The 27,746-nt window shown below is 46.8% G+C and overlaps 3 protein-coding genes across 3 annotated transcripts; all 3 read left to right on the top strand.

The window, feature by feature from the left end:
- Positions 1-386: 386 nt before the first annotated feature.
- LOC119367397 (CASP-like protein 5A3) lies at positions 387-3,095 on the top strand. Its single transcript, XM_037632918.1, has 3 exons — positions 387-811; positions 2,271-2,403; positions 2,602-3,095. The coding sequence occupies exons 1-3, from the start codon at positions 417-419 to the stop codon at positions 2,803-2,805; spliced, it is 732 nt and encodes a 243-aa protein (XP_037488815.1). The 5' UTR covers positions 387-416; the 3' UTR covers positions 2,806-3,095.
- Positions 3,096-21,645: 18,550 nt separating this feature from the next.
- LOC119367396 (zinc finger A20 and AN1 domain-containing stress-associated protein 12-like) lies at positions 21,646-22,128 on the top strand. The gene has a single exon (XM_037632917.1). The coding sequence runs from the start codon at positions 21,646-21,648 to the stop codon at positions 22,126-22,128; it is 483 nt and encodes a 160-aa protein (XP_037488814.1).
- A 4,037-nt stretch (positions 22,129-26,165) lies between these two features.
- On the top strand, positions 26,166-26,648 carry LOC119367395 (zinc finger A20 and AN1 domain-containing stress-associated protein 7-like). The gene has a single exon (XM_037632916.1). The coding sequence runs from the start codon at positions 26,166-26,168 to the stop codon at positions 26,646-26,648; it is 483 nt and encodes a 160-aa protein (XP_037488813.1).
- Positions 26,649-27,746: the final 1,098 nt, after the last annotated feature.

Genomic DNA, 27,746 nt, shown 5'->3' with positions numbered 1-27,746 from the left:
GCGGGGGTTTCGGGGCAAATAACTGTCCGGACCCTACCGCCAGGGCCCCTGGCGGTATGGTTAGACAGCCTACTGCCAGGGCACCTGGCGGTAGGATGCGACGGAGGGGGACGGCACCGTCTCCACGCGCTGACGTGGATAAGTTTCCTACCGCCATGGGCCACGACCCATGGCGGTAGACAAAAGGGTCAAATCTCGAAAAAAAATTAAACAGGGGTCAGATCCTGAAATACTTTTAAAAAGGGTCAAAACACGAAATTCGGCCGCGCGCGCCAAGGCCCCACGCCGAGTGTCCAGACTGGACCACGACGCGCCTCCTCCATAAATGCCCCAAAACCCCGGCCGGCCGCGTCGTTGGCTCTGAACTCTAAGTACGGCGCGAGGGAGCAGTTTTGGGCCGACTCTTCACCGGCGGCATGTTCCTGCGGCACAGCCACCCCGTCGTGCACCCGGACCCGGCGGCTCCCGCTCCGGCTGCGCAGGGCCAGGGGCCGGTGGCTCCCGCTCCGGCTGCGGTGCCGCAGGCGCAGGGACCGGTGGCTCCCGCTCCGGCTGCGGTGCCGCAGCCGCAGGGACAGGGGCAGGCGGCAGCTGCGGCGGCGCAGGCGCAGGGACAGGGCCCGGCTCCGGCCGCGGGAGCGCAGGGGCCGAACGCGAACGCGCCGCCGCCCGGGGTGCAGATGGTGGACCCGCGGGGGGCGCCGGGGACGCGCTGGGGGCTCGCGGCCCGCCTCGCGCAGGCGCTGCTCGCGGCGGCCGCCGTCGCCTTCATGGCCTCCACCGACGACTTCCGCACGCTCACCGCCTTCCGGTGAGTGCTCCCCCTCCCGCTCCACATTTTCTTCCCCCCGCTAGGGTCTCGATCCATTTCCCCTTTGCTCCGAAAGCAGATCGATTTCTCCTTAGGAAATTTGGAACAGAACAGATGATGCTGTATGAGGTGGGGTTTCGTCGTTTTCAGTTAAAGTCTTCAGGGATCTCATATGTATCTTCCTCAGGGATGACTGCATATTAGTTAGCCACATTTCCAGATTCTGTCTGTTCACCTGTTAGTATTTCTGTACATGGTTGAAATTGAGATGATTTTTATGTTGCCTTGAGTGCAGATTACTCTAGCATTTTTTATCTTTGTGCCACCCAGTAACAATATAAGCAAGAGTAGTGTTTTTTTTTTTTTTGAAAAAATGCTAATTTCTGCTACTAAGTAGGAGTATTTCACATCCAAGCTGAAGGAATGGATACAATCATACAAGCACATTTTCCAACTTGCAAATAGCACAGAGTTTCAGATCAACGTACACAGCTGCCAATGAATGATACGCAACCAGCGTATGCGTATTAGCGAAAAATAGCACGTACTCCCTCCGTTCCTAAATATAAGTCTTTTTAGAGATTCCAACAAGTGGCTACATACGGAGCAAAATGAGTGAATCTACACTCTAAAATATGTCTACATACATCCGTATGTTGTAGTCCATTTGAAATGCCTAAAAAGACTTATATTTAGGAACGGAGGGAGTAGTTTCCAGTAGAAATTGTTATTGGGTGCTTTCTTAATAATCCTCCAAAGAGAAATGCTCATACTCGTTCACATTTTGATACTTTTCCTTTTGAATGGGTTTGGCATCCTGAAAGAGGCAATGCAATTAGATTGGTGACATGGCCCTGTGGTATCATCTCAGCTGTCTCCTTGGATGCAGCAAGTTTTAGCTTGAGCCTTCCTTTTTTCTTTGTCTCCCCAGTTTGATGTTTTCATGCATAGTTGCCTGGGCATTCGGCACAGAGCATTTCACTGTGTATGCCGATAAGTTTGGTCCGCACTCTGCCATTATGGTTATGGGATTTCAGAATCGTGTGATTTGTAATGGACAATCGTGTACTGTCCTGTGCATACATATTGTCGGTCAGGTTAAACATTTGAGCAAGTGCATCCAGTGTTTTACAATTAGTCTGGCATCTTGAAAGAGGCAATGCAGATCAGATGGTGACATGTTGATGTTCTCTGTGATATCATCTCAGCTGTCTTTCTTGGATACGGCGCTAGGTTGGTTAGCATTCTGGTTGTCGGAATTCAGAACAGTGTGATTGTTGTAATGTACATTCCTGACATGCGTTACATGTTGTCTTATGCTAGTATGCATGTGTATCTTATCTTATTTCTGTGGTGCGATTAGATAGTCTTTTGTATTAGGATGTTGCTTTCAGAACTCAGAACAGGGGATCGATTTCCTTCTATAGATGAACTCACTCATTGTTGTTCTTTTGAGCAGCCTCCTCGTAGCAGCAGAGTCTTTGCAATGCCTGTGGAGCCTCGCCCTGGCCGCCGTGGACATCTACGCACTTCTTGTCAAAAGCTCCTTCCGGACAGCCTGTGCTACCACCATATATTCCACCGGGGACTGGGTAAGTCACACGTTTTTTTCTCAGGCACCTCAAAACAAACACCCATCTGCCATTCCCTGTGGACTCACTCCTGCGCTGAAAATGTTTCATAGTCATGAACAAGCACAGAATCATTTAAGCATCACATGTATTTTCCTTTCTCCTAAAGAAGTATGCATAGATTCGGTTCTGACCCTTCCCCCGGCATCTCATCGGCAGGTCACTGGAGCACTGAGCTTCGCTGCAGCGAGTGGGTCGGCAGCCATGACCACTCTCATCAACAACGACCTGCTACTGTGCTCGGAGAACCACTGCCCGACCTATATGGCCGCTACCGCCATGGCTTTCTTGAGCTGGTTCGCCATCGCGCCGTCCTGTGTCATTAACCTCTGGGCGGCGGTCTACAGCGTGCAGAGAGCATAGTCTGCGGAGCAAGAACCAGGCTGTTTGACCAACTTAGGTGGCGCATCTAATATAGTTAGTACTACTAACGACCGGTATATTATCGATATTTCTGTAGTAAAATCAGGGAGTAGCTTGATGTTCAGAAGGGTGGTTGGTGAAGCTCTGCACTTTATCTCCAGGAGCGTATGTATGCCATCTTATTATGCGAGGCTGGCTGGGCTGGTGGTTGTGATCTGGTGATGAGCTGACTGGTGGGCTACTTGTGTAGAGCTCAAGGTTGCTGATGATATGCTCAGTCTGTTTGCTCAGTCTGTTCTATTTCGCGTCTTTCGTATATTTTGTTGTTGATATCCAGATCTTAGTCCCCGAGATTATTTGCGCCGTGTGTGCGATATATGGGTTCATTCAGTAGGCCCTTGGTTCTTCTTCTATGTGAGAATGCCAATAGACGTTAGAACCATCAGTGTTATTACTTGGTCAAGGAAATTCTGTTGGTGTGATAAGGAAAAAGCATTTCGTTACAATATGATACATGAGATTTGATTCAGTAATTCAATTCGAGCCACAATGAAGGCTAGCTACTGGTTTTCTATTCCTGTAAGAAGCTTCCTCTATGAGTACATTACAATTGCAAAGGGGAGAAACAGCAAACCAAAATGGTGCAATAAATCATCTCCAGAGATGGGTCGAATTCAGCATCCATCCGTACTAAAACCTAGGAAGGTTCGCTGGGAACTTGATATCCCTTGCATTAGGGGAAATTCGCAAGGGCATGCAGGTGCATAGGCACGCACCTGCGCCACCTAAAGCCATTGATTTGCGTTGTGGTCCGGAAATTTGTTTCGCGTGAAATTTCCTGAAAAGAGATGAAAACTCAGAAACACGCCAATACGAGCGTGAAATTTCCTGACAAGAGATGAAAACTCAGGAACTTGTCAGTACGAAACAACACACATGTTCATCATGTACTGAAATACTACGTCCAACCATTTTCGTACGTCATTTCCCTCTACGTTCCGTCTTGTTTGTTTCCGTCTTCGATCGTTTTTTCTTTTCAATAGTGTTTCATCCATTTTTAATGTTCATGTCCTTCTTCCTCGTGGCCCCTGTTCAATTGTCAACTTTCGGTGCTCTTCCCTTTCAGGTTGTCTATGTTTTTCTTTCCAAATTCTTTCATCCTATTGTTTCTTAATTAGTTTTATGTCTGTCCAGTTACCTTGTTAACTCCAAATTCATGGCATGCTCCTTCCCATCGTCAATCATACACTGTTTATGCAATGATTCTTCCATCGGATTTCATTCTTAATTCTAACCTACTAGATCTTGCTTTGTCTAGTTACGTTATATGAAGCCCGTGTTCACTCGTTTTCTAACATACTCTTTTAGGGCATCTTTAACGCCGACCCTCAAACCTTCCATATCCATTCGAACGCAGCTGTCCGGACCCCGCGAGCCATCCAACGTCGAGCCCTATCGGTCTGCATCTCAGTTTGGACCACAATTTTCCTGCAAACCGGGACCAAACTTGGGCAAGGGGTGGGGGCTTTGCGGGAGCCAAGACACGAGCCGCATAGTACTCTGACACCCCTGGCCCACCAAAAGTTGAGGTAGAGCCCCCGCTTTTTGTAGTTGGCCACATTGTTTCCGCGGCATAATCCCCCACTCTTTTCTTTCATCGTGCTGCTCTTCACCAAATTTCCGCCCTTTTCGCCCACTCTCTTCTTCCCACCCGCCAAACGACACATGCAACCGGAGGAGACCCTGCCGAAGACGAAGACATAGTGTAACGCCCTGGATTCGTTGCGCCAGGTGTCTGCCAGTTATTCGCCGTAGTTGCCATGTCGTTTGCTTGGGTGTTGCATTTTATCATATCATCATCTGCATTTCATCTGCATGTTTTTCAAAACTTGCATCCGTTCGGGTTCTCCCGGTTCTCTCCGTTGTCCGTTCGGAGTCCGGACCTCTCGCGCGCGCCCGTCGCCCCTCTCAGACCTTGTTTTTATGTGCGGGTGTTAAACTTTCTTGGAATGGCCCGAGGTTTGCCAAGCGACCTTGGTATAGCACCGGTAGACCGCCTGTCAAGTTTCGTTCCATTTGGAGGTCGTTTGGTACTCCTACGGTTAACCGGGTAACCGTAAAAGCCCACTTTGAGTTGGAGCCCAACACCCTTCCAAAGTGGTCCAAAACCCATCCTAACCCCCTCCATCCTCTCGGTCGTTCGATCACGATCGTATGGGCGAAAACCGCTCCTCATTTGGACTCTCCTAGCTCCCAGAATCTATAAATAGGTGCCCTCCCCCGAAATTCGCGGATGATTTCCCCGAAACCCTAACACTCTCCTCCCTCACCGCGCCGAACATGTCCGCTCCGCCGCCGGACATGACCAGCCCCCTCGCCGCCGCCACGTGTCGCCTTCCGATTCGCCCCAGCCGCCGTCTCCATTGCGCGGCCCGGGGAAGCCCATCGCGGGCTTGCCCGGGCCCGGATCCGCCGCCGCCGCCCGGGTCCGTGCCCGCGCCGCCGCCGTTGCTCCCGCGCCGCTGCCGTTGCCCCCGACGCTGGCCGCCACGCTGCCTCCCGGCCGCAGCGGCCACGCCCTCGCCGCCGCTCCGGTGGGAGTTCGCCGAGTGCGAGCCCCGCCGCCTCGCAGCGCTGTCCCCTCGCTGCCCCGCGCCTCCTCGCGGCTGGATCCGGTCGGGGAGAGGCCCCGCCGCCGACCCCCGTCGCCGGAGCAACCTAGACGGTGCCCCGCGTCCTCTCTGGCCATCTTCTTCCCCTGCTCCGGCGAGAACCCCGGCCATCTTTGAAATCCGTGCAGATCTGAAGGTTGATCCCAGATTTCCCCAAGTCCCGAAATATTTTTTGCATAATGTTGCCCTGTTCACTACATCATAACTCCATGCATACTGCTCCGTTTCGTGCGTGTAATATGTAAAAATGTTCGTTGTGAGATGCTCTACATTTCATTTCATTGCACCATGTTCATTTGAGCTCATATTGATGCCTTAATCATTGTTGCAAGAGTGCTATATAATGTTGTCTGCTGTCTGTTAACAGAACATGTCCATTTGTCATTTTTGCCATGTTTGATGTGTGCATCCTATGAGGTTGATGTCTACATGTATTTTGTGCTACATCATGCCATCTTTACAGGGGTGTATGCCATGTATTTTTATGGTCAATGTGATGACTAGTACAAGCATGCAAACTAGGCTTCGTGATGTTGCTGATTTCGGTCCCTGTTCTGCTGTTATTTTTATGTCATGTAAACTTGATGCTACAGAGAGATCCAAGCACATTTTGAGATACTTCAGTAAGGATGATTTGAACATATGGTTATTCTATATCCATTCGTGCCCCTGTTTGCAATTATGGAGTAGTCTGGCATGTCATTTGCTTGCTCTACTTTTGCTATAAAATGTTTCCTGGTAAATTGTTTACATGTTATTCCATTTTGCCAAGGTTGTTTAAGTTGATCCTTGCATGCTATGAACTTGTTCTTGCCTTTGTTAGTTTCATAAACATGTCTTCTTGCTGATGCTATGCTTATCTTGTCATGCAATGATTTGTGGTGAGTGAATCAAGCTTGTTAAGTAGGGTACTTGTTGTTACTATTTTGCTAGGCTGAATCTGTTATTTTGTGATGCTATGTAAACCTGCTGCTACAAGTCATTCCATGCATAATCTGGAGATGTTCACTAAGGATGTTTTGTTATACATGTCATGCTCTATCCACCCATAGCCCTGGTTGCATTTATGGCTTGCTGTAGATTGTTGTAATCTTGCTCCAAAGTTGCTAAATAATGTTGCTGTCAGCCTGTTAACATTAAGTTCAGTTGTTGCCATGTGTTTTGCTAGTGATCCATGCACCCTAGGAACTTGATCTTGCCATGCTTAGCTTCATAAACATGTATTCTTACTGTTGGTTGCCTTGTCATGCCATGAAGTGCTCTGTAGTGAGTGGTACAAGCTCACCAACATGCCTACTTATTGTTGGTTCTGCCATGTATGAATCTGCCATATAACTTGCTATGTTTACATGGGTGCCATCATATCTTCTGATCCTTTTTGGCTCATGGTCAGTAAGGGACTTTTGTTCTATGCAACTAGTAAATTCATGCCATGCCTTTGTTTGCCATGATAAGTTCCTGTAACATGTTGTTTGATAGCTCTAAACATTGCAACCTGATGTTATTTTTGCAAAGTCTGAAACTATTATTATTTGCAATCTTGGCATGTGTGTTTGAGCGTGTTCTAGTAGTTTTTGGAGATAGCTCAGTGTTCATGTTTTGTTATGCTTTACCTGTACATCATGTCCATGCCTTTTGTTATCATGTTGAGCTGCTGTAGCATATTGTTTTGATGCTTGCAATATGCCTAGTTGCTGTTTTGGGCAGATTGTTGTGTCTTGTTTGGAGTGTGTTGCACCGTTGCTCCGTTTTGAGTGTGCTCTATATGAAACTTGCTTAGAATTGCATGTAGTTTCATATTATCATGTTGCATCCTTGTTTTGAGGTGTTTGCTTGATGTTTGTATGCATTTTGCATCAATGCCATGTTTGACTTGTTTTGCTCATATCTTCTAGGCCGTAGCTCCGAACTAAATGAACTTTATATGTAACTTGACTAGAATCTCATGTAGATCATCTTGGTGCATTTTAACTTGCTGTTTAACAACTTGAACATAAGGTTTATTCAGATCTGGACCTATTTCGAAATTTGCATATGAGGACTTACCGGAATTGTTATATGTTGTTTCCGGCCTCATTTAAACTTGCCTTGATGTGTTGTTCTTGTTTGCATCATCTCTTGCCTTGAGTAGCTTCATGTAGCCCTGTCATGCATCATGCTTGTTTGTGCATCATGTCTTGTTCATGTGTGGTGTGTTTACCATGTTGTGTGCTTCTTCTCGATAGTTCCCGTTTTCGTTGCGATCGTGAGGATTCGTTCGTCTACGCTTGGTTCGTCTTCGTGGCTTCATCTTCTTCATGGACTCGTTCTTCTTCCTAGCGTGATTTCAGGCAAGATGACCGTCACCTTGGATCTCACTACTATCATTGCTATGCTAGTTGCTTCGTTCTATCGCTTTGCTGCGTTACCTATCATTTGCTGCTCAAGCCTCCCAAATTGCCATGTCAGCCTCTAACCTTTTCACCCTTCCTAGCAAGCCGTTGTTCGGCTATGTTACTGCTTCGCTCAGCCCCTCTTATAGAGTTGTTAGTTGCAGGTGAAGTTGAAGATTGCTCCATGATGGACAGGATTATGTTGGGATATCACAATATCTCTTATTTAATTAATGCATCTATATACTTGGTAAAGGGTGGAAGACTCGGCCTTATGCCTGGTGTTTTGTTCCACTCTTGCCGCCCTAGTTTCCGTCATACCGGTGTTATGTTCCCGGATTTTGCGTTCCTTACGCGGTTGGGTGATTTATGGGACCCCCTTGACAGTTCGCTTTGAATAAAACTCCTCCAGCAAGGCCCAACCTTGGTTTTACCATTTGCCTCACCACCACCTATACCCTTCCCTTGGGTCGGCCAACCCGAGGGTCATCTTTATTTTAGCCCCCCCCCCGGGCCAGTGCTTCTCTAAGTGTTGGTCCGAACCGAGCTGCCTGCGGGGCCACCTCGGGGAAACTCGAAGTCTGGTTTTACTCGTAGCTAGTCTCATCCGGTGTTGCCCTGAGAACGAGATATGTGCAGCTCCTATCGGGATTTGTTGGCGCATCGAGCGGCTTTGCTGGTCTTGTTTTACCATTGTCGAAATGTCTTGTAAACCGGGATTCCGAGTCTGATCGGGTCTTCCTGGGAGAAGGTATATCCTTCGTTGATCGCGAGAGCTTATCATGGGCTAAGTTGGGACACCCCTGCAGGGTATAAACTTTCGAAAGTCGTGCCCGCGGTTATGGGCAGATGGGAATTTGTTAATGTCCGGTTGTAGATAACTTGACACCAGATACAAATTAAAACGCATCAACCGCGTGTGTAGCCGTGATGGTCTCTTTTCGGCGGACTCCGGAAAGTGAACACGGTTTTGGGTTATGTTTGACATAAGTAGGAGTTCAGGATCACTTCTTGGTCATTGCTAGCTCCACGACCGTTCCGTTTGTTCTCTTCTTGCTCTTATTTGCGTATGTTAGCAACCATATCATGCTTAGTCGCTATTGCAACCTCACCACTTTACCCCTTCCTTTCCCATTAAGCTTTGCTAGTCTTGATACCCATGGTAATGGGATTGCTGAGTCCTCGTGGCTCACAGATTACTACAACAACAGTTCCAGGTACAGGTTATGCGATGATCATGACGCGAGAGCGATGATTGCTTGTTTTGGAGTTCTTCTTCTGCTTCTTCTTCGATCAGGGGATAGGTTCCAGGTCGGTAGCCTGGGCTAGCAGGGTGGATGTCGTTTGAGTTTTTGTTTGTGTTTCATCCGTAGTCGGATGTTGATCTTATGTATGATGATGTTGTATTCTGTTGGGGAACGTAGCAGAAATTCAAAATTTTCCTACGTGTCACCAAGATCTATCTATGGAGAAACTAGCAACGAGGGAAAGGAGAGTGCATCTACATACCCTTGTAGATCGCTAAGCGGAAGCGTTCAAGAGAACGGGGTTGAAGGATTCGTACTCGTCGTGATCCAAATCACCGGAGATCCTAGTGCCGAACGGACGGCACCTCCGCGTTCAACACACGTACAACCCGGTGACGTCTCCCATGCCTTGATCCAGCAAGGAGAGAGGGAGAGGTTAAGGAAGACTCCGTCCAGCAGCAGCACAACGGCATGGTGGTGATGGAGAAGCGTGGCAATCCTGCAGGGCTTCGCCAAGCACCGCGGGAGAGGAGGAGGGAGAGAGGTAGGGCTGCGCCAGGGAGAGGTGAAACTCATGTGTTGGCAGCCCCAAAACCCTCAAGTATATATAGGGGGAGGGGAGGGGGCTGCGCCCCCTCTAGGGTTCCCTCACCAGGGGTGGCGGCAGCCCCCAGATGCCATCTGGGTGGCGGCCAGAAGGGGGAAGAGGGGAGGCGCACCTGGGGTGGGCCTTAGGGCCCATCTGCCCTAGGGTTTGCCCCCTTCCCACTCTTCCCTGCGCCTTGGGCCTTGTGGGGGGGGGGGGCGCACCAGCCCACCCGGGGCTGGTCCCCTCCCATACTTGGCCCATGCAGCCCTTCGGGGATGGTGGCCCCACTTGGTGGACCCCCGGGACCCTCCCGGTGGTCCCGGTACGTTACCGAAAAAACCCGAAACTTTTCCGGTGACCAAAACAGGACTTCCCATATATAAATCTTTACCTCTGGACCATTCTGGAACTCCTCATGATGTCCGGGATCTCATCCAGGACTCCGAACAACATTCGGTAACCACATACAAACTTCCTTTATAACCCTAGCGTCATCGAACCTTAAGTGTGTAGACCCTACGGGTTCGGGAACCATGCAGACATGACCGAGACGTTCTCCGGTCACTAACCAACAGCAGGATCTGGATACCCATGTTGGCTCCCACATGTTCCACGATGATCTCATAGGATGAACCACGATGTCAAGGACTCAATCAATCCCGAATATAATTCCCTTTGTCTAGCGGTATTGTACTTGCCCGAGATTCAATCGTCGGTATGCCGATACCTTGTTCAATCTCGTTACCGGCAAGTCTCTTTACTCGTTCCGTAACACATCATCCCGGGATCAACCCCTTGGTCACATTGTGCACATTATGATGATGTCCTACCGAGTGGGCCCAGAGATACCTCTCCGTCACACGGAGTGACAAATCCCAGTCTCGATTCGTGCCAAACCAACAAACACTTTCGGAGATACCTGTAGTGCACCTTTATAGCCACCCAGTTACGTTGTGACGTTTGGTACACCCAAAGCATTCCTACGGTATCCGAGAGTTGCACAATCTCATGGTCTAAGGAAATGATACTTGACATTAGAAAAGCTTTAGCATACGAACTACACGATCTTTGTGCTAGGCTTAGGATTGGGTCTTGTCCATCACATCATTCTGCTAATGATGTGATCCCATTATCAACGATATCCAATGTCCATGGTTAGGAAACCGTAACCATCTATTGATCAACGAGCTAGTCAACTAGAGGCTTACTAGGGACATGGTGTTGTCTATGTACCCACACATGTATCTGAGTTTCCTATCAATACAATTATAGCATGGATAATAAACGATTATCATGAACAAGGAAATATAATAATAACTAATTTATTATTGCCTCTAGGGCATATTTCCAACAGTCTCCCACTTGCACTAGAGTCAATAATCTAGCTCACATCGTCATGTGATTAACACTCACATGTCACATCACCATGTGACCAACAAAGAGTTTACTAGTGTCATTAAACTAGTTCACATCATCATGTGATTAAGACTCAATGAGTTCTAGGGTTTGATCATGTTTTGCTTGTGAGAGAGCTTTTAGTCAACGGGCCTGCAACTTTCAGATCCGTATGTACTTCGCAAATCTCTAGGTCATTCTGTAAATGCTGCTTCCACGCTCCACTTGGAGCTATTCCAACTGGTTTCTCCACTATACGTATCCGGTTTGCTACTCAGAGTCACTCGGATAGGTGTTAAAGCTTGCATCGACGTAACCCTTTACGCCGAACTCTTTATCACCTCCATAATCGAGAAACATTTCCTTATTCCTCTAAGGATAATTTTGACCGCTATCTGGTGATCCACTCCTTGATCACCTTTGTACCCTCTTGCCAGATATGTAGCAAGGCACACATCAGGTGCGGTACACAGCATAGCATACTGTAGAGCCTACATCTAAAGCATAGGGGACGACCTTCGTCCTTTCTCTCTTTTCTGCAATGGTCGAGCTTTAAGTTTTAACTTCGTACCTTACAACTCAGGCAAGAACTCCTTTGACTGATCCATCTTGAACACCTTCAAGATCATGTCAAGGTATGTGCTCATTTGAAAGTACCATTAAGCGGTTTTGATCTATCCTCATAGATCTTGATGCTCAATGTTCAAGTAGCTTAATCCAGTTTTTTTCTATTGAAAAACATCTTTCAAATAACCCTATATGCTTTCCAGAAATTCTACATCATTTCTGATCAACAATATGTCAACAACATATACTCATCAGAAATTCTATAGTGCTCCCACTCACTTCTTTGGAAATACAAGTTTCTCATAAACTTTTTATAAACCCAAAATCTTTGATCATTCCATCAAAGCGTACATTCCAACTCCGAGATGCTTACTCCAGTCCTTAGAAGGATCACTGGAGCTAGCATACCTTTTAGCATCCTTAGGATCGACAAACCTTTCTGATTGTATCTCATACAACCTTTCCTTACGAAAACTGGTAAGGAAACTCGTTTTGACATCCATCTGCCAGATTTCATAAATGCAGCTAATGCTAACATGATTCCGACGGACTTAAGCATCGCTACGGATGAGAAAATCTCATCGTAGTCAACTCCTTGAACTTGTGAAAAACTCTTCGCCACAAGTCGATCTTCATAGACGGTGACATTACCGTCCACGTCCGTCTTCTTCTTCTTAAAGATCCATCTATCTCAATGGCTTTCCGATCAATGGGCAAGTCCACCAAAGTCCATGCTTTGTTCTGATACATGGTTCCTATCTCGGATTTCATGGCTTCTAACCATTTGTTGGAATATGGGCCCACCATTGCTTCTCCATAGCTCGTAGGTTCATTGTTGTCTAGCAACATGACCTTCAAGACAGGATTACTGTACCACTCTGAAGTAGTACGCATCCTCGTCACCCTACGAGGTACGGTAGTGACTTGATCCGAAGTTTCATGATCACTATCATAAGCTTCTACCTCAATTGGTGTAGGTGCCACAGGAACAACTTCATGTGCCCTGCTACACACTAATTGTAGTGACGATTCAATAACCATATCAAGTCTCCACCATCCTCCCACTCAACTTTTCGACACAAACTTTTCCTCGAGAAAGGACCCAATTCTAGAAACAATTACTCTTGCTTTCGGATCTGATATAGGAGGTATATCCAACTGTTTTGGGTGTCCTATGAAGATGCATTTTATCCGCTTTGGGTTCGAGCTTATCAACCTGAAACTTTTCACATAAGCGTCGCAGCCCCAAACTTTTAAGAAACGACAACTTAGGTTTCTCCAAACCATAGTTCAAACGGTGTCGTCTCAACAGAATTACGTGGTGCCCTATAAAGTGAGCGCGGTTGTCTCTAATGCCTAACCCATGAACGATACTGGTAATTCGATAAGAGACATCATGGAACGCACCATATCCAATAGGGTGCAACTATGATGTTCGGACACACCATCACACTATGGTGTTCTAGGCGGTATTAATTGTGAAACAATTTCCACAATGTCTTAATTACGTGCCAAAGCTCGTAACTCAGATACTCATCTCTATGATCATATCATAGACATTTTATCCTCTTGTCACAATGATCTTCAACTTCACTCTGAAATTACTTGAACCATTCAATAATTCAGACTTGTGTTTCATCAAGTAAATATACTCAACATCTACTCGAATCATCTGCGAAGTGAGAACATAACGATATTTACTGCATGCCTCAGCACTCATTGGACTGCACACATCAAAATGTGTTACTTCCAACAAGTTGCTATCTTGTTCCATCGTACTGAAAACGAGGCTTTTCAGTCATCTTGCCCATGTGGTATGATTTGCATATCTCAAGTGATTCAAAATCAAGTGAGTCCAAACAATCCATCTGCATGGAGTTTCTTCATGCGTATACACCAATAGACATGGTTCGCATGTCTCAAACTTTTCAAAAACGAGTGAGTCCAAAGATCCATCAACATGGAGCTTCTTCATGCGTTTTATACCAATATGACTTACATGGCAGTGCCACAAGTAAGAGGTACTATCATTACTATCTTATATTTTTGGCATGAAAATGTGTATCACTATGATCGAGATTCAATAAACCATTCTTTTAGGTGCAAGACCATTGAAGGTATTATTCAAATAAATAGAGTAACTATTATTCTCCTTAAATGAATAACCGTATTGCGATAGACATAATCCAATCATGTCTATGCTCAACGCAAAAACCAAATGACAATTATTCAGGTTTAATACTAATCTTGATGGTAGAGGGAGCGTGCGATGTTTGATCACATCAAACTTGGAAACACTTCCAACACATATCGTCAGCTCACCTTTAGCTAGTCTCCGTTTATTCCGTAGCTTTTATTTCGAGTTACTAACACTTAGCAACCGAACCGGTATCTAATACCTTGGTGCTACTAGGAGTACTAGTAAAGTACACATTAACATAATGTATATCCAATATACTTCTATCGACCTTGCCAACCTTCTTATCTACCAAGTATCTAGGGTAATCCTGCTCCAGTGGTTGTTCCCCTTATTACAGAAGCACTTAGTCTCGGGTTTAGGTTCAACCTTGGGTTTCTTCACTTGAGCAACAACTGATTTGCCGTTTCATGAAGTACCCCTTCTTGCCCTTGCCCTTCTTAAAACTAGTGGTTTCACTAACCATCAACAATTGATGCTCCTTCTTGATTTCTACATTCGCGGTGTTGAACATTGCGAATAGATAAAGGATCATTATATCTATCCCTGTTATGTTATAGTTCATCACGAAGCTCTAGTAGCTTGGTGGCAATGTCTTTGGAGAAACATCACTATCTCATCTGGAAGATCAACTCCCACTCGATTCAAGTGATTGTTGCACTCAGACAATCTGAGCACAAGCTCAACAATTGAGCTTTTCTCCCTTAGTTTGCAGGCTAAGAAAAATCGTCGGAGGTCTTATACCTCTTGACGTGGGCATGAGCCTGAAATCTCAATTTCAGCCCTTGAAACATCTCATATGTTCCGCGATGTTTCGAAAAACGTCTTTGGTGCCTCAACTCTAAACCGTTTAACTGAACTATCACGTTGTTATCTAAACGTGTATGTCCGATGTTCGCAACATCCACAAATGACGTTTGGGGTTCAACACACTGAGTGGTGCATTAAGGACATAAGCTTTCTACTGTCCGCATAATCGCTACTGTCAACTTTCAACTATATTTTCTCTAGGAACATATCTAAACAGTGGAACTAAAGCGCGAGCTTATGACATAATTTGCAAAGGTTTTTTTGACTATGTTCATGATAATTAAGTTCATCTTATGAACTCCCACTCAGATAGACATCCCTCTAGTCGTCTAAGTGATTACATGATCCGAGTCAACTAGGCCGTGTCCGATCATCACGTGAGACGGACTAGTCATCATCGGTGAACATCTTCATGTTGATCGTATCCTCCATACGACTCATGCTCAAACTTTCGGTCTCTTGTGTTCCGAGGCCATGTCTGTACATGCTAGGCTCGTCAAGTTAACCTAAGTGTTTCGCGTGTGTAAATCTGGCTTACACCCATTGTATGTGAACGTAAGAATCTATCACACCCGATCATCACGTGGTGCTTCGAAACGACGAACTTTCGCAACAGTGCACAGTTAGGGGGAACACTTTCTTGAAATTTTAATGAGGGATCATCTTATTTACTACCGTCGTTCTAAGCAAATAAGATGCATAAACATGATAAACATCACATGCATTCAAATAGTGACATGATATGGCCAATATCATTTTGCTCCTTTTTAATCTCCATCTTCGGGGCTCCATGATCATCATCGTCACCGGCATGACACCATGATCTCCATCATCATGATCTCCATCATCGTGTCTTCATGAAGTTGTCTCGCCAACTATTACTTCTACTACTATGGCTACCGGTTAGCAATAAAGTAAAGTAATTACATGGCGTTGTATAATGACACGCAGGTCATACAATAAATAAAGATAACTCCTATGGCTCCTGCCGGTTGTCATACTCATCGACCTGCAAGTCGTGATTCCTATTACAAGAACATGATCAATCTCATACATCACATATCATTCATCACATTCTTCTTGGCCATATCACATCACATAGCATACCCTGCAAAAACAAGTTAGACGTCCTCTAATTGTTGTTTGCATGTTTTACGTGGCTGCTATGGGTTTCTAGCAAGAACGTTTCTTACCTACGCAAAAACCACAACGTGATATGTCAATTGCTATTTACCCTTCATAAGGACCCTTTTCATCGAATCCGATCCGACTAAAGTGGGAGAGACTGGCACCCGCTAGCCATCTTATGCAACAAGTGCATGTCAGTCGGTGGAACCTGTCTCACGTAAGTGTACGTGTAAGGTCGGTCCGGGCCGCTTCATCCCACGATGCCGCCGAATCAAGATAAGACTAGTAACGGTAAGCATATTGAACAAAATCAACGCCCACAACTACTTTGTGTTCTACTCGTGCATAGAATCTACGCAATAGACCTAGCTCTGATACCACTGTTGGGGAACGTAGCAGAAATTCAAAATTTTCCTACGTGTCACCAAGATCTATCTATGGAGAAACCAGCAACGAGGGGAAGGAGAGTGCATCTACATACCCATGTAGATCGCTAAGCGGAAGCGTTCAAGAGAACGGGGTTGAAGGATTCGTACTCGTCGTGATCCAAATCATCGGAGATCCTAGTGCCGCACGGACGGCACCTCCGCGTTCAACACACGTACAGCCCGATGACGTCTCCCATGCCTTGATCCAGCAAGGAGAGAGGGAGAGGTTGAGGAAGACTCCGTCCAGCAACAACACAACGGCATGGTGGTGATGGAGGAGCATGGCAATCCTGCAGGGCTTCGCCAAGCACCGCGGGAGAGGAGGAGGGAGAGAGGTAGGGCTGCGCCAGGGAGAGGTGAAACTCATGTGCTGGCAGCCCCAAAACCCTCAAGTATATATAGGGGGAGGGGAGGGGGTTGCGCCCCCTCTAGGGTTCGCTCACCAGGGGTGGCGGCAGCCCCCAGATGCCATCTGGGTGGCGGCCAGAAGGGGGAAGAGGGGAGGCGCACCTGCGGTGGGCCTTAGGGCCCATCAGCCCTAGGGTTTGCCCCCTTCCCACTCTTCCCTGCGCCTTGGGCCTTGTGGGGGGGGGGGGCACCAGCCCAACTGGGGCTGGTCCCCTCCCACACTTGGCCCATGCAGCCCTCCGGGGATGGTGGCCCCACTTGGTGGACCCCCGGGACCCTCCCGGTGGTCCCGGTACGTTACCGAAAAAACCCGAAACTTTTCTGGTGACCAAAACAGGACTTCCCATATATAAATCTTTACCTCCGGACCATTCCGGAACTCCTCGTGACATCCGGGATCTCATCCGGGACTCCGAACAACATTCGGTAACCACATACAAACTTTCTTTATAAACCTAGCGTCATCGAACCTTAAGTGTGTAGACCCTACGGGTTCGGGAACCATGCAGACATGACCGAGACGTTCTCCGGTCAATAACCAACAGCGGGATCTGGATACCCATGTTGGCTCCCACATGTTCCACGATGATCTCATCAGATGAACCACGATGTCAAGGACTCAATCGATCCCGTATACAATTCCCTTTGTCTAGCGGTATTGTACTTGCCCGAGATTCGATCGTCGGTATGCCGATACCTTGTTCAATCTCGTTACCGGCAAGTCTCTTTACTCGTTCCGTAACACATCATCCCGTGATCAACCCCTTGGTCACATTGTGCACATTATGATGATGTCCTACCGAGTGGGCCCAGAGATACCTCTCCGTCACACGGAGTGACAAATCCCAGTCTCGATTCGTGCCAACCCAACAGACACTTTCGGAGATACCTGTAGTGCACCTTTATAGCCACCCAGTTACGTTGTGACGTTTGGTACACCCAAAGCATTCCTATGATATCCGGGAGTTGCACAATCTCATGGTCTAAGGAAATGATACTTGACATTAGAAAAGCTTTAGCATACGAACTACACGATCTTTGTGCTAGGCTTAGGATTGGGTCTTGTCCATCACATCATTCTGCTAATGATGTGATCCCGTTATCAACGACATCCGATGTCCATGGTCAGGAAACCGTAACCATCTATTGATCAACGAGCTAGTCAACTAGAGGCTTACTAGGAACATGGTGTTGTCTATGTGCCCACACATGTATCTGAGTTTCCTATCAATACAATTATAGCATGGATAATAAACGATTATCATGAACAAGGAAATATAATAATAACTAATTTATTATTGCCTCTAGGGCATATTTCCAACATATTCGTGTGGCATTGTATGCCTTTTGTATGTATCCCCATCTATTATGCAATGTTGATGTAATAATATCCACCTTGCAAAAGCGTATCAATATGCGGTTCTATCCTTGGTGGGACCTTCGAGTCTCTTTAGGATAGTATCGCATATTGGGCGTGACACATAGGTGGTGGAGGATCCAAGCATCACACTTTGCATGTCAAAGCGAAGGCCGCAAAGGTGAAAACGCTCAACAAGCAAAAGGCCCACAGAGGGCGTGCTAGTGGCGGACGAGGCGGTGGGCTGCTGGTCACGGATGTGGTGGAGGTCGGAGCCTGGGCTGCGGGGCCCCGCCTCCCTCGCCGGCCATGCAGAGGTTGCCATGGGCGGAACATTACAAGATTTCATACTACTATGCCACCAAGCAGCTAGGTAGACAGCCCCTGACAACCGCCGATGTGCCGTCCATCGTCGACGTCAACATGAGTTGTTGGATTTCTCGGAGTGTTCATCGCCGCAACTTGTCTGGAGTCTGGATGCAGGCGCTGGGCGTGGAGCAGCTGGGTGCCGCATGTTGTACATTGGTATGCCTAAAGCCGGCGAGCCAACGTACGACGATGCTGAGATGGATATGTTCAACATCATCCACGAGGGAGACGACAAAGGAGGTTGCTACAAGGACATGCATGTGGATGACTCGCAACCCACCCAGGCAGGCTCGTACTCCCAGCTAGGATCACACTACATCCAGTCCAGCACTCACCCAGCCGAGCATGCAGTCGAGCTACACCCAATCCGACACGTTCACCCATCCAGCCATAAACACACAACAACAGGATTGAGCTGGCGGACAGCGGGAGGAGGAGGAAGGCGAGGATGATGATTCGGATGTCGCCGATCCAAAGAATAGGGGTAGAGGAGAAAGCTTCAAAATGCAGGAGACCGAGCTGTTGCGCGACACATGGTTGCCACTAGTCTCGATCCGATCCATGGCACGAAGCGAAAGGGCACAAATTTTTGGGCCAAGATTCACACTTGGTTCCACGAACACAAGCATTTCGAGCGCTACTCCGACGGACGTTGTCATCCGCAACCGTCAACAAAAGTCTCCCAACCATCGATGGTACACCATCCAAGAGGCCGTGTCGAAGTATTGCGGCCACTTGAGGCAACTCATCGCACGGTGGCCAAGTAGTGCGCAAGTCACCGAGCAAGTAAGTTGTTAACATGTCTATATCATTTGGCCGAATATGCATAGTTTTGTAGATCATTTGTAGACGAATATGCATAGTTTCGTCGATCATTTGTAGCCAGATATGCATAGCTTTGTTAGATCATTTTGATGGATATGTATAGTATTGTAGCCGGATATGCATTGTTGTGCAGATCACTTGTCAGATATGCATTGTTGCGTAGATCACTTGCCGGATATGCATATTTTTGTAGCCGGATATGCATTGTTATGTAGATCATTTGCCGGATATGCATTGTTGTGTAGATCACTTGGCGGATATGCATTGTTTTGTTGATAATTTGTAGCATAAAGAGATATCTGGCTGGCAAGTAAACTTTCGAAGCGTAAAGAGATTTCTCTCAGTCTTTCATAGATTTTGGTTAAGCATCACACCAGACTTAAGTCTCGAATAGCTATAACCCTCTTAATAGTACGAAGATCCTATGACTCAAATAAAAGAAAAAGACATAACGAAACAAATACTATGTCTTTCCTTCGCCATCCATCTTTTCGACTGCAGTCATTCTTCTCCGGACACGCCGCGACAGAATTGCTTCACTCCAGCAATATTTTAAGGGATGGTTCCTTCATGAAATCTTCTTGGTATGGTTTCTTCTCAAATCACATATATCTCTTTTCTGCAACGCAGATACTTCTCGATGAAGTTCTTCAAACTTTTCTTCAGAATATAGCATTCTTCTCGATACGCCAGTGTTTATTTCTCTCTGTGTGCATTAGCAAACAAATCAGCCCCTTACTGTTTTTGACAACAATCTCCAAAACCCAAGGGGCAAGATAGTTGCACCAGCAGCAATTCCTTCATATTTAGCCGCTCGTGGCTGGGGTGGTCCTGGACCCACAACAGACAGATGTCTTCACTTGGTCTTGGGAGAAAGGAGGCCAGTATTCGGCCAAGTTCGCGAATATGGACGTGTCGCCACTGCACTTGGAAATCTCAGACTCCGCTTCATTGCAGATTTTTTTTGCGTGGTTAGCGATTAAAGACAGATGTTGGACATTCAATAGGTTGGCTCGTCAGGGCCTTCCGTATCAGCAAGCCTGTCCGTTTTGCGACCAACACGACGAGATCATCAACCACCTTATTGCCGGATGCGTCTTCGCTAGGAAAGTATGGATTAAGGTCTACATGGCCTTGGGATCGGTGGAAGGAGTACCAACGGCAGGTGAATCCATCAAGGATTGGTGCATTAGGCAGGGGCACCTTAGTCAACAAGCAAAGACGACACGCGACTAGTCATGTGGGAGCTATGAAAACAGCGGAACACCGTCGTATTTATGGCGCCATGCCGTGTGTGCGTCAGATGCTACTATGCATTGCGAGCGAGTAAAATGTGTGGAAGCAAGTTGGTGTTCTTCGAGTAGGGCTGGGGGCATTCCTTATGATGGTAGGACGATGGGAGGATAGGGAATAGTTCGGTCAGCATGTACTTGTGGAGTGGGCAAGGCATACATGTACTAACATCATGCAAACTCAATTATAGTGTTCTCTTTCCTCTTTCTTCTACTCCCTTCGTCTTAAAATAAGTATCTCAATTTTGTACTGAATTTTTCCTTTTCTTCTATTTCCTCTGTCTCAAAATAAGTGTCTCAACTTTGTATTGAATTTAATACAAGGAGTATCAAAGTTGAGTACAAGGAGTATCAAAGTTGAGACACTTGAGACGGAGAGAGTACATTACACGATATGCACACTCGTGAAATTCGAGAATAAAACATATTCCACTTCGTCGGCGTCGCTTTTTTTGAACACAGTACAGACGCAAGCGCTCATACACTCACCCATATGAACGCACATACACACCCTACACCTATGAGCACCTTCGAGAGACTGAACCGTCATATTATCTTGAGATTTATGAGGCGTCTCGTCGTCGACGGGAACGTATCCTCCCACTAAAAGCGCATCGCCGGAAATACTGAAATAAATCCATAAATAATGCGAGCACCAGGACTTGAATCCTAGTGGCCGGGGATACCACTCCCTCTAACCATCCAACCACAGATTGGTTCGCCGTCGGCATCGCATTTGATTCCGTAGTTCCTTGTAGATTGGGAAAAGGGAGGAGTTGTATGCTGAGCCGCCTCCGGGTACGTTCAGTTGGATGGCCAAAATTGAGCTAACTGTCGTGTACGTATCCGATCATGCAACGTCGCTAAATCCGTCTTATGCTGGACACTAGACTAGTTACGTCGCTAAATCTGGCAACTGCTTGCCTTCGGATCGGGATACAATTAAGGAAGCCGAGAAGGCCACTGCACGGCTTCAAAGATCAACTGGAAGGTTCTTGAGCACGACTCAGATTTGCTCCGGTCACGCGTGGCGGGCCTTTGATAAGCCACACAAGGGCCCTCGTCAACGAAGCACCCAGTGCACGCACGACGGCAACCAACAAACGCGAGATTCACAGACTTTACGCGAACGCGAAACGATCGATCCTCGGTCGGTTCCTTTTGGATCAGATCAACAGCGATACATGGCGCACGGGCAGGAGTCTTCGACGGAGGCCGCCGCCGGTGGGGGCGCGCCGCTGTGCGCGAACGGCTGCGGGTTCTACGGGAGCGAGGCGACCAAGGGCATGTGCTCAAAGTGCTACCGCGACCACCTCAAGGCTGGAGATGTGGCTGCCCCCGCCGTCGAGGGGAAGATCAACGCCGACGACCTCATCGTCGCCTTCAAGAAGTCGGTGAGCCTGCAGGACTCTGCCGCTGCAGCAGCTGCTGATGCGGCACCGGCGGCCGATGCGCCAGCGAAGAAGGCGGCTCCAACCAGGTGCATGGCGTGCAAGAAGAAGGTGGGGCTGCTGGGGTTCGCGTGCCGCTGCGGTGGTACGTTCTGCTCGCTGCACCGCTACGTGGACGGGCACGCGTGCGGCTTCGACTACAAGAAGATCGGCCGTGAGCAGATCGCGCAGCAGAACCCTCTCGTTGCGCCGTCCAAGCTCCACAACAAGATTTGAAGGCAGGAGGAGTTGAAAAAACAATGTGTACAGTTTTAGTTTACTCATTGTCTTTACTGTCCCTCCTGTACTTAAATTAGATCTTTCAAGCACTAGCTCGATATAAGTTGAAGAAGGTTACTCTTATCTTTCTTGTTCATAGCGACATATTCGTGTTAATGTAACTTGATAACTTGTAGCATAAAGAGATGGACTGTGCTAACGACCTGGTCGTTAGCGGCAGATCCGGACGACTTCTCTCCATGTAGGAATCGATCCACGCCATCTTTTTTTTCTTCTGGCGCAATAAAAACAATTGAGTTGGCGGAACTGGGAATCAAACCCACCACCTCTTGGTAGAGCAAGATAGTTGCAACCACCCAGTCTAGATTAAGCCAGTGATTAGATTGAGGTTAGATAGTATTTGTACTGGTAGTTAGCGTGACCTGAAAACGAACCATTTTTCTTTTTTTCCTTTCATATTTTTTATCCTATATAGATGGCTCGGCTGCTCTGTTAATATTTACAACATCATGGTAATTTTAACATAGTAAAAATTGTTGACATATCCCAGTAACTTCGTTGTAAATAGCATGCTAGGGTACACAGATTTTTTTTCAAGGGTACGAAAGTTATCAACACTCTGGTATGTAACTTATGATGCTTTTTATACATAAGTTACCGGGGAATATTTTAAATATTTTTTTTGGGTCAGAGTTACGGTAGGTGTTGTACAAAATTATTATGCTTTACAATCGGTAAAAAATCATGATATTTACGCAAAAGTTATCATGGCAGCGGTACATAAATTATCATACTATTTACAGAGTAATTATCAGGATACGTTTCAAGCACCCCTCGTGTTGAAAATATTACCATCATATTTGTATCTAAATTATCAGGGCTGCGGTGCATAAATTATCATGTCATTTACACAACAGTTATTCTGAGTTATGTTTTCCAAAGAGAAAATTTTCAAAGTCAAAGTTATCAGCTATGTTGTGTGTATATTAGCATGTTATTTGCACAGAAATTACCGGGGTATGATTTTCAACAACTTTTATCCTGGAGTCAAAGGAGTTACCACGGTGTTCGTACGTGGATTATCAGCTTTGTTGTGTGTATACTACCATCCTATTTACACAGAATTTACCAATGATTGTTTTTTATTATTTTTCCTCGGGTCAAATGGTTACCATAGTGTTTGTACGTGAGTTATCAACTTTGTTATGTCTATATTATCATGTTATTTACATACAAGTTACCGGACTAGATTATTTAACATTTTTTTTGGGTAGAAAGGTTATCATGGTGCTTGCACGCGAGTTATCATCTTTGTTTTGCTTATATTGCCATGATATTTGCACAAAATTTACCGGGAGTATTGTTTTCAACAACTTTCATTCTGGGGTTAAAAGAATTACCGTAGTGTTTGTATGCGAGTTATCGGCTCTATTATACGTATATTACCATCATATTTACATAAAAGTTACCGGGGTTTGTTTATCCACTAAATTTTTCCCCAGTCAAAACTTACCGGCTCTATTGTGTGACCATGAGTGTTTGTTACATTATCAGGTCGTGCCTAAATTACTGTGTTATTTACACAAAATTGATGTGTATATTATCATGTTGTTTAGACAAAATTATCGGGATATGTTTCAATAAATTTTTTTCCGGTTAAAATTACCATGGTATTTGTATGTAAGTTATCAGATCTACGATGCATAATCGTGCTATTACCCATAAGTTATCACGGTCTTTGCATCATAATTTACTAGGTCCGCATGCGTCAAATACCATGCTATTTACATACAAGTTCCCGGTTTTGTCACGTGAGAGAAGCGGATCGAGTTGTTTTTCTTTTCCACTCATTTAATAAGGTATAAAATACATGTAATCTACAAAAAAAACCAGAGGAGACAGTTAGCTCAGCTGGTAGCGTGCTATGGCCTCAACCAACAGGTTCTCGGTTTGATTCTTGCAAGCGCCTTTTTTACTTTCCACGCGCGAAACTGGAAAAAAATGGATCGATTGTTGCGCGGGAGATGAAAAAAAAACCGATCGAACGATTGTTGCGCACGAGGAGCGGATCGAGCGGTCGCCAGGTCGTACGTGCCTGTTGCTAACGAACAGTCGGCAGGAAATTAGCTTTATCGTAAAGAGATATCTAGCTGGCAACTAAACTTTCGAAGCATAAATAGATTTCTCTCAATTTTTCATAGGTTTCGGTTAAATGTCACTAGACTTAAGTCTCGAATACCTATAACCCTTTTAATAGTACGAAGGTCCTATGACTCAAATAAAAGAAAAGGAAACAACGAAACAAATACTACGTCTTTCCTTCTCCATCCATCTTCTCGACTGTAGTCATTCTTCTTTGGACACACCGTGATAGAATTGCTTCACTTCAGCAATATTTTAAGGGGTCAATTCCTTCATGTAATCTTCTCGGTATGGTTTCTTCACAAAATAGATGTATCTCTTCTCTGCAACGCAGACACTTCTCCATGAAGTTCTTCAAACTTCTTGATGAATATAGCATTCTTCTTGATACATCAGGTCTATTTTTCTCTGTATGCACTAGCAAACAAATCAGTCTCTTACTATTTTTGACAACAATCTCCAAAACCCAAAGAGCAAGACAATTGCACCAGCAACAATTCCTTCACATTTGGCCGCTCGTGGCTGGGGTGGTCCTCGACCCACAACACACAGATGTCTCCACTTGGTCTTGGGAGAAAGGAGGTCGGTTTTCCGCCATGTCTGCATATGCGGCCAGGTTGGCGACTATGGAGGTGTCGCCCACTGCTACGTTCACTTGGAAGTCTCAGATCCCGCTTCATTGCAGATTTTTTTGCGTGGCTAGCAATCAAAGACAAATGTTGGACATCCGATAAGTTGGCTCGTCAGGGCCTTCCGCATGAGGACGCTTGCCTATTTTGCGACCAACAGGACGATATCATCTACTTCCTCCGTTCTCAAATATTTGTCTTTCTAAATATTTCAACGAGTGACTACATCCAAAGCAAAATGAGTGAATCTACACTCTAAAATATGTCTACATACATTCGTATGTTGTAGTTCATTTAAAATGTCTAGAAAGACAAATATTTGGGAACGGAGGGAGTACCACCTTATTGCCGGCCGTGTCTTCGCTAGGGAAGTATGGACTAAGGTCTACACGGCCTTGGGGTCGGTGGAAGGAGTACCAACGGCAGGCGAATCCCTAGAGGATTGGTGCATTAGGCATGGGTACCTTGGTCAACAAGCAAAGACGACACATGCTATATGTCATCGTGTTTATGGCGCCACACCGTGTGTGCGGCAGGTGCTACGATGTATTGCAAGCGAGTACAAGGTGTGGAAGCAAGTGGGTGTTCTTCGAGTAGAGCTCAGGGCATTCCTTGCGATGGTAGGACGATGGGAGGATAGGGAGTAGTCCGGTCAGCGTGTACTGATGGAGTGGGCGAGGCATACATGTACTAACAACATGTAAACTCAACTGTGGTGGTGCTCTTTCCCCTTCTACTACCTCCGTCTTAAAGTAAGTGTATAAAGTTGTGTTAGACTTGAGACATTTATTTTAAGATGGAGAAAGTATATTACACGACTCGTGCGTATTCAAGGAAAAAACGTATTTCATTTCGTCAGCGTCGCAATTGATTCCGTAGTTCCTTGTAGATTGCGGAAAGGGAGGAGTACGGTATGTACGTATCCGATCATGCAACGTCGCTAAATCCATCTTACGTTGGACACTACACTCGTTGCGTCGCTAAATCTGACAACTGCTTCCCTTCGGATCGGGATACAGTTAAGGAAGTCGAGAAGGCCACTGCGCGGCTTCAAAGATTAACTGGAAGGTTCTTGAGCACGCCTCGGATTTGTTCCGGTCACGCGTGGCGGGCCTTTTTATAAGCCGCACAAGGGCCCTCGTCAACGAAGCACCCACGCACGACGGCAACGAACAAACGCGAGATTCACAGACTCCCGTAATACGCGAGCGCGAGACGATCGATCCTCGATCGGTTCCTTTTGGATCAGATCAGCGGCGATACATGGCGCACGGGCAGGAGTCGTCGACGGAGGCCGCCGCTGGTGGCGCCGCGCCGCTGTGCGCGAACGGCTGCGGGTTCTACGGGAGCGCGGCGACCAAGGGCATGTGCTCAAAGTGCTACCGCGACCACCTCAAGGCCACAGGTGCGGCTGCCCCCGCCGTCGAGGGGAAGATCAATGCCGACGACCTCGTCCTCGCCTTCAAGACGTCGGTGAGCCTGCAGGACTCTACCGCTGCCGCTGCTACTGTGGCGGCACCGTCGGCCGAGGCGCCAGCGAAGAAGGCGGCGCCAACCAGGTGCATGGCGTGCAAGAAGAAGGTGGGGCTGCTCGGTTTCGCGTGCCGCTGCGGTGGCACCTTCTGCTCGCTGCACCGCTACGTGGACGGGCACGCGTGTGGCTTCGACTACAAGAAGGTCGGCCGTGAGCAGATCGCGCAGCAGAACCCTCTCGTCGCGCCGTCCAAGCTCCACAACAAGATTTGAAGGCAGCAGCAGTTGAAAAACATGTGTACAGTTTTAGTTTACTCATTGTCTAAACTGTCTAACCTGTACTTAACTTAGATCTTTCAAGCACTAGCTCGATATAAGTTGAAGAAGGTTGATCTTATCTTTGTTGTTCATAACGACGTATTCGTATTGATGTAACTTGTTGATAATTTGTAGCATAAACAGATATCTGGCTGGCAACTAAACTTTGGAAGCATAAATAGATTTCTCTCAGTTTTTCATAGGTTTCGGTTAAACATCACACTAGACTTAAGTCTCGAATACCTATAACCCTCTTAATAGTATGAAGGTCCTATGACTCAAATAAAAGAGAAAGAAACAACGAAACGGTGGCCGACGCCCTTCAGGACCGCCGCTGGATCGTCGACATCTGCGGCGCGCTGAACCCCACTGCTTTGACCGAGCACGTCCAACCTTGGAGGTTGCTTCGTTCCGCTACTCTCTCCAACTCCCGAGACCGCCTTCTTTGGTGATGGACTGCCAACGCCAAGTACTCGGCCAAATAATGCTATCGAGCCCTCTACACCGGATCTACTACCGCGCCATTCTGGCGCCTCACTTGGAGGTGTTGGGCCCCCCTCGGTGTCAAGATGTTCACTTGACTCGCTGACCTTGACCGATGCTGGACCTCCGCTAGACTTGCTCGCCATGGCCTGCCGCACAATGATCATTGCGCCCTTTGCGACCAGGCAGATGAGACCATGCAGCACATCATCATTGGCTGCCCTTTCTCTTGGCAGGTATGGCATGACGTGCTTGCCTGGGTTCGTGCTACTACCCCCTCCCCCTCTGGAGACGAAGACTTCCTTCCCTGGTGCTCGGCCACAATCAAGGGATCGCCCACCGGTCGCCGCAAAGGCCTCGCTACGCTGGTTGTGCTCATGGCGTGGTCCATTTGGCGACACCGCAACAGCTGCGTTTTCGATGGCGAAAACCCCTCCTCCTCGCGGCTATTCACATCGATCCAGGAGGAGGCCCGTGCCTAGGCTAGAGCAGGCGCGCGCGGTCTAAGCGTTTTGATAGCATATGTTCTTTCTTTTAACGGGCCGAGCACCCCGTCAACAATGCTCTGTG

Source organism: Triticum dicoccoides, chromosome 2B, assembly GCF_002162155.2.
Source record: "Triticum dicoccoides isolate Atlit2015 ecotype Zavitan chromosome 2B, WEW_v2.0, whole genome shotgun sequence".
Classification (NCBI taxonomy): Eukaryota; Viridiplantae; Streptophyta; class Magnoliopsida; order Poales; family Poaceae; genus Triticum; species Triticum dicoccoides.
The sequence above is the reverse complement of the archived record's forward strand: the minus strand, read 5'-3'. Positions and strand labels throughout refer to the sequence as shown.

Excerpts from the sequence above, each read along its gene's own strand:
- LOC119367395 (XM_037632916.1), top strand. The coding sequence starts at position 26,166 with ATGGCGCACGGGCAGGAGTCGTCGACGGAGGCCGCCGCTGGTGGCGCC.
- LOC119367396 (XM_037632917.1), top strand. The coding sequence starts at position 21,646 with ATGGCGCACGGGCAGGAGTCTTCGACGGAGGCCGCCGCCGGTGGGGGC.
- LOC119367397 (XM_037632918.1), top strand. The coding sequence starts at position 417 with ATGTTCCTGCGGCACAGCCACCCCGTCGTGCACCCGGACCCGGCGGCT. Across the intron at positions 812-2,270 it reads CGCACGCTCACCGCCTTCCG|CCTCCTCGTAGCAGCAGAGT; the intron begins GTGAGTGCTCCC and ends TCTTTTGAGCAG. Across the intron at positions 2,404-2,601 it reads TATATTCCACCGGGGACTGG|GTCACTGGAGCACTGAGCTT; the intron begins GTAAGTCACACG and ends TCTCATCGGCAG.